Source organism: Dendrobates tinctorius, unplaced genomic scaffold (genome assembly GCF_039654945.1).
Source record: "Dendrobates tinctorius isolate UK_male_01 unplaced genomic scaffold, ASM3965494v1 ptg000241l, whole genome shotgun sequence".
In the NCBI taxonomy this organism is placed as follows: domain Eukaryota; kingdom Metazoa; phylum Chordata; class Amphibia; order Anura; family Dendrobatidae; genus Dendrobates; species Dendrobates tinctorius.
Window position 1 is genome coordinate 8,283,028 of NW_027361908.1, and position 13,710 is coordinate 8,296,737.

Sequence of the window (13,710 nt, forward strand, 5' to 3'; positions counted from 1 at the left end):
AAAGGCTGCAGTCAACGATTGTAAACCCATTATAACCTGAAGCCATGTGCCATATACAATGCACAAACATGGCTGAGCTGAGATAAATGGGATTAATTGGAAAATCCATTCTATCAGCAGTGGTATTTTACTGATAAATTACCTATAGCACTGAAGTGTTTCAGTGACTGGCTGTCTCTGGATATCAGGTGAAGTTATATCAGTTTCTCTTTTTTTCTGTTTTTTTTTTAAGCTTTTTTTTAGTACAGGATGCTAATGAAGGATGTGTTGTCAACATAGAAAGTGATTAACGGCTTCCTTACTTCTGTTATTTATAAGGAGGGATCTATATTTGTTAAATGCTGAAACTTGTGACATTCGGGGCTATGGAATAAAGTAACAGTTTATTCTAGAGTTATGTTCTTAAATTACAATATTTTCATATTAAGATTTTACTGCTGATATGAAGTATTGTAACATTTTAACATAAGGGGCTACTGTACCTCTATAAAAAAATTTCCATTTAGAACTAAGCCATATGTTTTGCAGATTTCTTCTTCCACCAAGTTTAATAATAGGTAGCTGTTATCATTGTCTGCCATGCTACTGAGACAGTGAAGCTGCAAGAGGTCACATTCACTTTATTCACGAGTCTGACAGCTCACATATGACTACGAATTCAGCCGAATCTGGAATCGTTGTATAGAACCTCACACTGAGGTTTTTTCAGTGAAAAATAGTGGAAAGTGTAACCAGGCCTGTCACCCACATTCAGCTAGACTGACCGTTCCCTCCTTATGCATACACATAGGGAGAGACTTGTTATTTCAGGGGAGCAGGCAAGGAGAAGACTGCAGGGACCGGATTCTTAGTGTACCATTACACCTAGCGACTCACCAGCGATCCCGACCATCGATATGACGCGGTCAGGATCGCTGGTACATCGCTAGGTGGTCGCTAGTGAGCTGCCACACAGGCAGATCTCACCAGCGACATCGCTGGGGACGGGGGTCGCTACTTACCTGTCAGACGGGGCGATCCTGCGTCCTCCCGCCCGGCTCCACGCGTCGCTCGTCGTCACAGCAGGAAGCGCCGCAGGAAGTGGCCGACGAGGATGGTCTAGGAGCTTCTCGCGCGATCAGCGATAACCAGCGGGGGAGCCGGTCGGAGGTAAGTATCACATGCAGCGATATCGCTAGCAATATCGCTGCAACATCACAAAATCGGTGACTTTACAGCGATATTGCTAGCGATATCGCAGTGTGTAACGGGGGCTTTAGACAAGTCACTTTGTCCCCAGCTAACCATTTACCTATATTTTTCTTTTTCTCGACCACCACAAAGAATGCAGGAGCTCATCAGTGTGGTTTGGGTATCTTCATGAGTCAGCTGACAGTTTCCCTGTAGAGGGGCCTTAAAAGTAAGGAGTAGTATGTGATCATTGTGACACTACTGAAGGGGAAAGTGCAAAAATTGAAATGAAGGACGAGAAGTGAAAAAAATAAATATTTATTAAAAGTATGAGATAAGTAGTGGGTTATAGTAAGTAAAATACCATTAAGTGTTTGTTCCTCTACTTTGTTCCATTTATGGCCATATAATTAAGTAACCTTACCGATTAATGACCATCCCTCCTACTCCCCCAGGCACCCTGAGCACAGGTAACAAAAGCCCCCCCCTAGATAATGCCCTGGCTGAGAGGCCAACAAAGTTGGAAAGGTGAAGAAGATAGAGTGAAGAGTTTCGTAATTATAATTTTTCAATGTCTCATCATAAGCGAGCGATTGTAATAATTGCTATAAACTTCTTTATCCCCAGTTTTGCAATAGATACTGATTACTAATTTCTCTTGTTCATTACCATGTCATCCTCAGATTTTGTTGTGAGATGTGATGGTTCTCAGGAGCATTTTATGAACAGGTCGTGTTATTGCACTAGAGCAAATGTACACCAAAGATTTCATTAGTGGATTTTCCGAACCTGGAATGAAATTCAAAATTATGATTAAACAACGTGGCTTTTTTTCTGGTGGAATTTTATACATTTTATGATCTTAAGGGAACCTTTCGCCAGCAAAAACACTATTAGCCTGCAGATATGGGTTTATTCTGCAGGTTAATAGCATTACTAACCTGTCCGGTGCCCGTATTTAGCCAAAAGCTCCAGGGAGAAAATTAATTTTATTCAACCCGGCAGCATTCAGATTCAGTCACAGGGCTGGCACTGGTTCAATAACCACTCTGAGAATACAGAATGGCAGCTGTAACCATGCCCTTGGCCCTGACTGCCACTGGTTCTACATTGAGCCGGCTGTCAGTTGGGCCAGGGGTGCGGTTACAGCTGCCACTCTCTATACCGAAAATGGCTACTGAACCCGTGCTGGCACCACCCAAGTGACTGACACCGAATGTGGCTGGGAAGAATAAAGTTAAATTTCTCCCCAGAGCGTTTGGTTAACTTTGGGCTCCGAGGCAGCTTAGTAACACTATTAAACTGCATCTTAACCCCATATATGCATGTTGATATCATTTTTGCTGATGACAGGTTCCCTTTAAAGTAGCACTTTGTAGTTCAGCATAGGTGATCAAAGAATAAAGAAGAGTAATGCATAGACTCTCTTGAATGCTTCAGTATACCGGTTTTAATTTACTGTATATACTTGAGTATAAGCCAACCCGAGTATAAGCCGAGGCACCTAATTTTGCCACGGAAAACTGGGTAAGCTTATTGACTCAAGTATAAGCCGGGTATGCATTGTCCCCTCATCCCTGTCCTGGTATGCGTTGCTCCCCCGTCCTGTCCTGGTATGCATGGCTCTCCCCATCCCTGTCCTTGTATGCATGGCTCCCCTGTCACTGTGCTGGTATGCATGACTCCCCTGTAACTGTCCAGGTTTGCAGGGCTACCCCAATAGCTGTCCTGGTATGCCTGGCTCCCCCCATAGCTGTGCTGGTATGCATGGCTCCCCCCGTAACTGTCCTGGTATGCGTGGCTCCTCCCTCCTGTCCTTGTATGTATGCTTCCTATTACAAAAAAACATCCTACTCTCCAGTGTGACCTCGGAGCAGCTTGTTCTGGCTTCCAGCAGCTCTTCTTGTGCTGAGCGATCAAGTGGCACCACTCATTAAGGTAATGAATATTCCCTCCATGCCTACCTATTGGAGTGGAGAGGTGTGCATATTAATTACCTTAATGAGCAGTGCCACGTGATCGCTCAGCACAGGAAGAGCAGCTGGAAGCCGGCACCAATGAGATGCTGCGAGGGCATGCTAGAGGGTGAGTAGCATGTCTTCTGGAAGCCGGCGGCTGCGACTGCAATTATCACTGTGCGCGCTATAAGAGAAATTGATATTTCTCATTAGCAGTAGCACAGGCTTTAGCCACAGCTGCTGGCTCCTGCCTGTGACCTCCTGCTCCACTGCTCCCCCTCCCCCACCGGGTTTCTGGGACAATTGACTCATGTATAAGCCGAGGAGGGCGTTTTCAGCACATAAAAATGTGCTGAGAAACTCAGCTTTTTCACAAGTTTATATGGTATGTGCATTCTACGTTGTCCCCTCTTATATAATTTCCCCAATGCATTCTATACCTCCAAACATATCTTTGACTGATGGTACATATTTCCATTGTCCCTATCTGATAGCAGTAATATAGTAGTGATAAAGGACTTCTGTTTGTTGATGCATATTTCAGAATCTCAGTGTATACTATGTGATACAATGTTACCCTGTCTCTACTTCCTCCTGCTCGTGATAAGTTTATCCTTGTCAGCTCTTAGCACTATGAAGTTGCATCTTAGAAATAAACTGATGATTCTGCTCATATCACTCATAAACATAGACTGTCAAAGTCAGTAAAGTTTTATAACTGCAGATAAATATAGTATGCACTCACCTAATATATTGCTCAATGTATAAAACAAAAATGATTAGGCAGATTTATAACAAATGTCTAAAACACAAACTGTCAATCAAATACAGTGCAGATTTTATTTTTCAAAAGAGCAGAATACAAAATTAAACCTTTGCTGTGATTGGTTACTATGGGCAACAAAGAGTGTGTCATTTAGACAGATTCATAAATATTCCAAATCTTTAGATGTATAGGACAACATAGTGAGGAACTAGCTGGATGAGATCGGGTCAGAGAGCTGCCAGGAGGAATTTAATAGTTGATGAATGATATCATCTTATAGTTCCTGTGTAAACATGAAAATATGTACTGAGAGATCACATGACATAGCTGTCCATATTGAAGGGAGGAAAGTGTATACATGCAATGAAACTGGTATAAAGCTAAATTATGGGCAGTATCGTGGCTCAGTGGTTAGCACCTTGCAGTGCTGAAGTCCTCCGTTCAAGTCCCATCAATGACAACATCTGTAAAGAATGTGTATGTTCTCGTTGAGTTTGCTTGGGTTTCCTCCAGGTTCTCTAGCTTCCTCCCACACTCCAGAGACATATTGGTAGGGAACTTAGATTGTGAGCCCCAATGTGGACAGTGATGTCTGTAAAGCTCCTTGGAATTAGTAAGTGAGTGAAATAATAACTAATGGCACAGCTGGAATATTGCTGGTGGGTTAGCAGTACAATTGCTTCTTTATCCTACATAGACATGTTGTCCAAACACTACTCTGTCAACCTCATGCTATCCTAAGTCTTACATAAGTAAACTAATTATGTGTCGAAATGTTCCCACGTGATATATAAATAAATGTAGTATGACTTCCACTTGTGATGTTTCTAATCATTGATATACCTTCTAACAAATCTGTGATACATTTCAAATTCACAAACTTACTTGCAACACATTTTGTGTCTTAAGATGTTCATGTATTCTCCACTTTAATGCTCTGTAGACATGTCATCCAATCTGATGAGTTTAGACCTCATGCGTGGTTGCTTCCCCCTTCACTGTATGTTGAGTTAATCATGTTGGGGAGTGTATGTATTTTCTTTTTTAACCAGCCTTTTCTGTTTTACATCTTCAAATGTTCTGATTAGTGAATGTACAAAGCTCGTATCCAAGCTCTCATCTAACCTGACATTCCTGAGAAAGGGAATGGGCCATGCAGATTTTATCTGCCATCAGCTTCTTTTTCTCTTCATAGACAGAGTGCATGCAGCGCTTCGATACAAGTGCACTGTAAAATGGAAAGATTGTCTGCCTACAGCTTTAAGAAGTGTCTACTGACCACAGCCACACAACGTACAGTTTCACGTCAATGCTGAGGATTTAAAGCTGGAAGCCCATTTTTATTGCATATATCAAATGTTGACAGTAAATCAATAGATTTAATGTGCAGACAGTTGTTGAGTGCAAAGTAAAAAGAAGCTTTTAAATATGAATTTAATAATTAAGAGTTGATCCAACCACATCGCTTCCTGGTTATTAGTCTCATAAGTGAGGATTAGGACTCTCATTTAATTGGAAAGTTTAATCTTTGCACTTAGATTTCATGAATAAAGCCTGATTTATTACCTTGCTATGTTTAACACATATGCAGCTAAGTAATTGTCATGGCAGGAAAGTGGTAAAAGTAGAGGTAATTCTTATGCTATTCTGGAAATTGTCTCTTGTTTTGAATATGTAGCTCCTGATTTGTACATATCTACAGATGTGGCAGACCTTGTATCGCTGTATTGGGTCATATATATGTATATATATAGAAGTATATATACAGAGTATATACACATATATTTTGGGTCATATAATATATTTTTTTTTATGTATGTATACCTTAAATATCCGACCCATCACCAAGCTCCAGTACATTTTTCTTTTTACTTTCCTAATGGCAATTGGCAGTTTCCCCTCTATTGTGTTTACTTGTTCTTCGTATTGACAGCCGGTAGCATAAGCCTTTTAGACAACAAAGGCGAGCAGCTCTACAGCCAATCTGCGATAAAAGGGGGAAAAATGAAATCACTATGGAAACTGGAGGAAGGATCTAACAGCTTTCTTTTAGAATAAATGTCTGATGTTTGTGACTTCAGGGAAATAAAATTCCTATATTTGTACGATGTTATCGTTAATGTTTTGTTATGGCAAATTTTCGAATCATCTGACCTTGACTTTATTAAGCGAGCCCTTTACTGAAATAGTTACTGTATTGTACTAGGAGAAAAAAAAGCAAGAATGTGATGAGGGGAGGAGTGTGGAGAAAGCCTGCTTCTTAAATGATTATTTTTTAAATCACACAGAGCTCCTGGGTCTCGGAATGAAGACCACTGTGAGTTTTTCAGCAATGCAGCAACCCGGGGAACTGAACGCCAGTCAGAAAACAGTGTATCATCCAATTGCATGCCTGCCTTTGATGTTGGACTGAGAAACTCAGAACCTCTCCCTCCAATCCAGAAGCAAATAAATACTAAGGAGAAGAGACATCCCTCGATTCAGTGCACAGACACTCTGAGACACAAAAACCGAGGCTGCTGTCATTATAAGAGCACAAATGAACCGGTTTGGATTGCAGACTGCAGCAAATACCTGTCTCCCCATAGGAGTTTGCCACTTCTTTCAACATCATCAGACAATGCAGAGAGCTTTGGCTTACACAGGCCACTGTCTTTAGCTCCAGACAAAGCCAGTCATTCTTTCAGCACACCTGCAACTGAACAGCACAGGGGACCAGAGGGGACTAAACACACCACTCAGCCTGAAACCCACTCAGTCTCTACCAATTCTCACAAGAAGAGGAAGAACACGCACCATGGTAAGTGAAACCAATACATCATATATTACAAGAAAATATACCTCTCTGGAATTCTGCTCACAGCTTATTTATTGTCATTATTATTATTATAGAGCCATTTTTTGCACAATTATAAATGTCTTATACTTTCATAGCAATAAAAATAAAAAAAAATAAATGTATATATTTGCATTTTTAAGAACAATGTACTTTTTTTTAAAAGTAAATGAAGGAGACGTGGGTTGTGTAGGATTTAATTTAAAAAAAATGATATTTTTTCAATTTTTCCAGTAGTTGTCACTATTTTTCACTTTTAACCAATGGTTTAATTTTTAACTTTCATCATAGGTTGTGCTGCAGAGGACTGGAGAGAGCACGATGCAGCTACCAAGGAAGCTCTGTGTGTACTGTTCCCCCCACCAACCTTCTCCACACATGGCCTCTCCAGACCGGCTTCACCAACTGAAGAGCATCTGCAGCGGTAAGTTTGCCAAGCTAGTCCTATCACCTTCCATGAAACGAGATCATATAGTTCACTTCACTAACATTTTAACACATCATCTTAGATGGTGCCCATTATAACAATATCAATTTTTCCATTAATCATATTGTGTCTTATGCATTTATTCTTCCATTTTCTTGTAATGTCAATCACCATTAATCCCTGTTGTGTAAAGTTAATACCCGCAATGCCTTTTCAACAAGTCTAAAGTATGGATGGTCCATTAATCTAAGCAAACTCATATTCATCACACTGTTTTCCAAATCACTGTTTATTAAGTATGCATTGTGCCTCATAATTGCTCGGTCTGAATAATAAATCTCAATCTCCTCTATTATATCCAGATAGAAGAGGGAGGCTTTTCTATGGATTTATTTTCACAAAGAAGCTACATAGGAAGGTCTAACATTATGGAGCCCCTGATTAAATAATAATAAAGCACACTGCAAATAATATCCAAAGAGACCCCATGTTCTGTATTAGTCTCTTTTAGTCTCAATTAGTATGTTTTATTGTATGAGTCAGATATGCCCTCACCGTTGAAGGTAGAGTGTGGCTTGGAAAGAGTTAATAATCTCATTTTAATCAAAGGAATTTGCCAAACAAAAATACAGTTACATTGTGATTGTTTTATGTAATCTGTCACTCCGCATAATACATCTAGATGATTTTTGTTAAAATTCATTGACTTCCGTAAGACCTGCTTTCTGCTTGTCAAATAGCATTAAGAGCGAAGGCAAGTGTAAAGCTTAACTAACGCAGTGTTATCTGGGGTCATAAAGCTGCAACACAAGTGCCATGCCTGTTGTCTTACAATAGATGGACAAGAGCGAGAGTACCTAGCTTAATCCACAAAATATAGCATTTTATGATATTATTCATAATTATCAGTCATATTATGCCACAATCTTTTATTAGGTATATTCATCATCATAATTTTTATACATCTTTTATGTAATGTATTCTCTTCAATATTGAAATTAGTATTCATTCCGTTACATATATATATATATATATACATAAGTCCATAACAAGGGACGAATGCTACTCAGACTGTGTTTTCCTTAGTGATCACGTCTGTATGTTTTATGTTTTGTGCCAATTCAGTCTAAATGTGTTAAACCGTAAACTTGTTAATGTGTATCTGTATAATATACATGTCATTAAAATCAAATATATTCATCTAATAACAGAGAGCGAGCAATATATATATATATATATATATATCGTCCTACCAATTGACTGGAAGATTTACGTCTTCTTTACTAAGGAGACTGGTCACATGACTAGGGTTAGTACCTCTGAGATTTGCCCTGGGCAGTTTTAGCGCAACTACCATTATTGTAAGGATAGTCACATAGTAAGGATAGTCACATTGTAAGGATAGTCTCATTATAAGGATAGTAAGGAGGGTCACATTGTAAGGATAGTAAGGATAGTCACATTATAAGGATAGTAAGGATAGTCACATAGTAAGGATAGTAAGGATAGTCACATTGTAAAGCTAGTATCCAGTCACATAGTAAGGATAGTCACATTGTAAGGATAGTCACATTATAAGGATAGTAAGGATAGTCACATTGTAAGGCTAATAAGGATAGTCACATAGTAAGGATAGTCACATTGTAAGGATAGTAAGGATAGTCACATTATAAGGATAGTAAGGATAGTCACATTATAAGGATAGTAAGGATAGTCACATTGTAAGGATAGTCACATTGTAAGGATAGTAAGGATAGTCACATTGTAAGGCTTGTAAGGATAGTCACATAGTAAGGATAGTCACATTATAAGGATAGTAAGGATAGTCACATTATAAGGATAGTAAGGATAGTCACATTGTAAGGATAGTAAGGATAGTCACATTATAAGGATAGTAAGGATAGTCACATTGTAAGGATAGTCACATTGTAAGGATAGTAAGGATAGTCACATTGTAAGGCTTGTAAGGATAGTCACATAGTAAGGATAGTCACATAGTAAGGATAGTCACATTGTAAGGATAGTCACATTATAAGGATAGTAAGGATAGTCACTTTGTAAGGCTAATAAGGATAGTCACATAGTAAGGATAGTCACATTATAAGGATAGTAAGGATAGTCACTTTGTAAGGCTAATAAGGATAGTCACATAGTAAGGATAGTCACATTGTAAGGATAGTAAGGATAGTCACATTATAAGAATAGTAAGGATAGTCACATTGTAAGGATAGTAAGGATAGTCACATTGTAAGGATAGTAAGGATAGTCACATTATAAGGATAGTAAGGATAGTCACATTGTAAGGATAGTAAGGATAGTCACATTGTAAGGATAGTAAGGATAGTCACATTGTAAGGATAGTAAGGATAGTCACATTGTAAGGATAGTAAGGATAGTCACATTGTAAGGATAGTAAGGATAGCCATATTACCATTATTCATTAAATATCAAGTTCGCTCCCAAGATTTTTCTTCGAGTAATATACTTGAAAAAATCTATTATAATTACAAATATTTTCATTTGCTTATAGTAAGTGATGAGGTAAGAAATATTCCTCCAATATTAGAGCCACGCCAAGCATAGCATTTAATGAGCCTAATAGCTGCCAGCTCGTTATTGTGTTCTATCTCTTACTTTGATCAGGGCAGCATTCTGCTGACTGGCTATTGTGCTACTGAGAAACATACAGGGACCAAGTCCAAGGATCACTTAAGAGTTAAAAAGAAACCCTAGGCTTTTTTTTGCTGAGCTCTGTCAAAGACTAAAGCAGTTGGTTTCATGTCTGCCTGTGGAACAATAGTTACCTGTACGCGTTATGGGCTACTTGGCAGACACCAGCAATCTGTAGAAGGTCTGCCTCTGTTAGACAGGATTTGACGAGAATCCCTAACGACAGCCCACCTTTCATTAAAAGTAAAAAAGGGGAATAAAACGCTGCATACCTACTTGATGAAGGACAGAACTTTGAAGCATTTACTTGATGTCGCTTCCGTTCAGGCTTGACTTGGCCTGAGGTTTGGGTTCCCGGTCTAGAAGTCAGCAGGATATCACTTCCCTCTTCCTCCACCCCTTTGTATTGCTTTGCAAAGGCAGATTAGTGTCACAGCTGTAGCAGGCACACAGTGATACACATTACAGATACAATCTCCATGGTGGCAAGACAGCATGGGTGCAGGACAATAGGGAAGACCACTGATATTTCTATTTTCCTTTAATTTGTAGTTAAGGAAGCAGATTTCCATGTAATGTCAGGGCTAGTGTTACATTTTCCTGGAACAACGTTCTTTGTTCTATAAATGAGAGTAACTTTCTCGCACAGTGTCATTTACCAGGCTGTTACCAGCTTTAGTGCAAACACAATGAGACAGAAAAATACGCATTATTCCTGTGAATCAGTCTGGTTACTAAGCCTTAGGACCTTTACATGTGGGGTACTATTATTTCAGCATTATTTCAATAGCATGCTTTATAATCAGCAATATATGACATGGGGACGCACTGCTCACAGCATACATGCTATATTAAACAGCAATGTTCTGTCATTTCACTTGTAATTATTTTTACACTCTGTAAACTGTACTCAGGTCACCTAGGTTTAAAAATTAATGAGGCTTACTGCAGGTTTCATATGGCACCATCTACGGCATCTGCAGAAGGAATTTTTTATTTATTTATTTTTTTACCAGTTCAGAACTCATTTTGTGTTTGTAAGCTATATATAAAAATAATAGCTTGGGAGAAATAACAAGATTAATTAATAGATAGAAGAAGATAGATAGATAGATAGATAGATAGATAGATAGATAGATAGAGAAAGAAAAAACATAGATTGAATATATTAGATAGACAATCTCAATGATAAATAGAGACTAGGTATACAGATTTATAGATGGATAGATAGATAGAAGGATAGATAGATACATAGATAGATTGGGATAGATACATAGATAGGTATTAACTAGAAAGATAAGATATGAGAGATAGATTAAATATACAGAAGGATAGACAGATAGATTATAGAGAGATACTAGATTAGATTAAGTATACAGAAAGATAGATTGATGTTAAATAGATAATAAATAGATTTGAGATAGATGATAGAGAAATCAGATATGATATCGATAGATAAATGATAGATAGACGAAAGATATATGGATAGATATGGGATAGATTGTTAGAGATTAGATAGACAACCGACAAATATATAGTTAGGTGATAAACATTAGATAGATAGATAGATAGATAGATAGATAAAAATATAGATGTTAGAGATTATATAGATATGCGATAGATAGATGATAAAGATTAGGTAAATAGATATACAAATAGAAAGATAGATATTAGATAAATACATGAAAGAGATTAGATATATAGATAGATAGATAGATAGAAGAGATTAGATAGATAAGTATGAGATTGAAATATAGATATGAGATGGAAGACAGATATACAGATAGATATGAAATATATTGAAAGATAAATAGATGTTAGAGATTAGATAGATATGGGATAGATAGATAGATATGGGATATATAGATATTAGATAGATAGATGATAGATAGATATGGGATAGATAGATAGATATGAGCTAGATAGATAGATATGGGATAGATAGATATGAGATGGATAGATAGGGGATAGATAGATAGATAGATAGATAGATATGTGATAGGTAGATAGATATGGGATAGATAGATATAGAGATATGGGATAGATAGATAGATAGATAGATATGGGATAGATAGATAGATAGACAGATAGATAGATATGGGATAGATAATAGAGAGATAGATAGATAGATAGATATGGGATAGATAGATAGATAGATAGATATGGGATAGATAGATAGATATGGGATAGATGATAGATAATAGATAGAGATTAGATAGATAGATAGATAGATAGATAGGGGATAGATAGATATGGAATAGATGATAGATAATAGCTAGAGATTATACAGATAGATAGATAGATGGATAGATAGATAGGGGATAGATAGATAGATAGATATGGTATAGATGATAGATAATAGATAGAGATTAGATAGATTGATAGATATGACAAATAAGATATATCGATAGATATAACACAGACAGATATGCATAGATAGATAAAGAGAAAGATAGATATTAGCAACAACAGATACTAGTTTACATACTACTAATCAATTTTTAACTGAAAAGAACTTAAAGATTTGCAAAATTTCTTTTGAAAGGAAACATTTTTTAAAATGGTGTAATATATTCTAATTTAAATCTGTATGGTTTAAAAATGTATTTTACATTTTATAATGTTTCTAAGACTGCATTATTAGTTGACATGCATAGAAGCAAAGTAGTATTATTGATTTTGAGATAGAATTCTTAGTCATACCCCAGGGTGCTGGCAGCAAAGTCATTTAATGACTTGAAATGAATATAAATGAGTAAGTAATATCAGGATGAAGATGATATTGGGGATTTTCTCCCTATAATGCCTTGTATAATTGACATAGCACAATCTAATCTTTTTAATTTTAGCTTCCACACAAATGGGGATGGAAAGGGATTTAAGTCCAATTATTAGTTTTATATCGCTGTGAATACTATACTTTCACCTTAGACAGTTTGGAAATATTTCACCTTCTTCCAGGCAATGAGACGCATTCCTGTAAATGCCTTTACGCCTAATTAAGCCTTCAATGCCTTATATATGTTTCTTGTATTTAGTTGCTAAACATGTGGGATTAATGCATTTAGTATTTAAAAAGGGAAGAATAAAGTGGAAATTAAGGGTTATTGGAATTCAGTTTGTTGTCATAGTAGTTTTCTTTTAGAAAATAGAGAATAAAATATATGCCATCTTTCAACTAGATCACCCCAGTAAAATGAGATGAAATGAGCCTGCTATTAAAGAGAAGATCCCTAGTGTTCTTGTTAAAGCTCCAGACAAAGAAATGTTCTGTATAATGCATTATCCCTCTAAGATAGCTTCAAAAGTTCTTAAGCTTTGTCGGATAGGTCAAAATGTTAGAGAAAAGGGTTACACCAAACTGAGGGATATGCAAACTATATGCGATGCCATAAATCTTCATAATTAGGTTGAGCATGTCACAATTGCTAGATCTGACATGTATTTGTGAAAAAGATCAGCAAGCCCTGTTGCTTATCAAGGTCAATTGGTTTGAAATACATTATAGCCCCTTGCAGGCTACATTGAGGATGATTAAATATAATAGCGCAATACTAAGGCAATTATTCATTCCCACCACAGTAACAGCGGGTTTCTGAACGGCAAAAAAGATGAGAGATTTCCAACAGCAAAGGGACAAATGTCATCTGCTGGAAAGAATAACATGATGGATACAATGTAGTTACCATAATGGTAACAGTTGCAGTAAGCCTCCATCCATGGGATTGTTCTACGTCCTATCGCTGTCATGTGTGTGGCTGGATGGCAAGTCATTAGAATAAAATATCTCGATGAGATCTGTGCCTCTGGACATTCTCAAATTCTGATTCCTGGGATACATTTTTCCCCTCTAGGAAAACACAATTTAGATGTCATTAGAAAC

General features: G+C 37.3%; 1 protein-coding gene across 1 annotated transcript in view; it reads left to right on the forward strand.

Annotated features, from left to right (window-relative positions):
- Positions 1-13,710, forward strand: part of LOC141060642 (dynein axonemal heavy chain 3-like) — a 2,648,786-nt gene that overhangs the window by 495,992 nt on the left and 2,139,084 nt on the right. Inside the window, exons 6-8 of the mRNA XM_073556958.1 lie at positions 6,183-6,694; positions 6,909-6,914; positions 7,034-7,154. Coding sequence (XP_073413059.1) covers positions 6,183-6,694; positions 6,909-6,914; positions 7,034-7,154 — 639 coding nt within the window. The remainder of the gene's footprint in view (positions 1-6,182; positions 6,695-6,908; positions 6,915-7,033; positions 7,155-13,710) is intronic.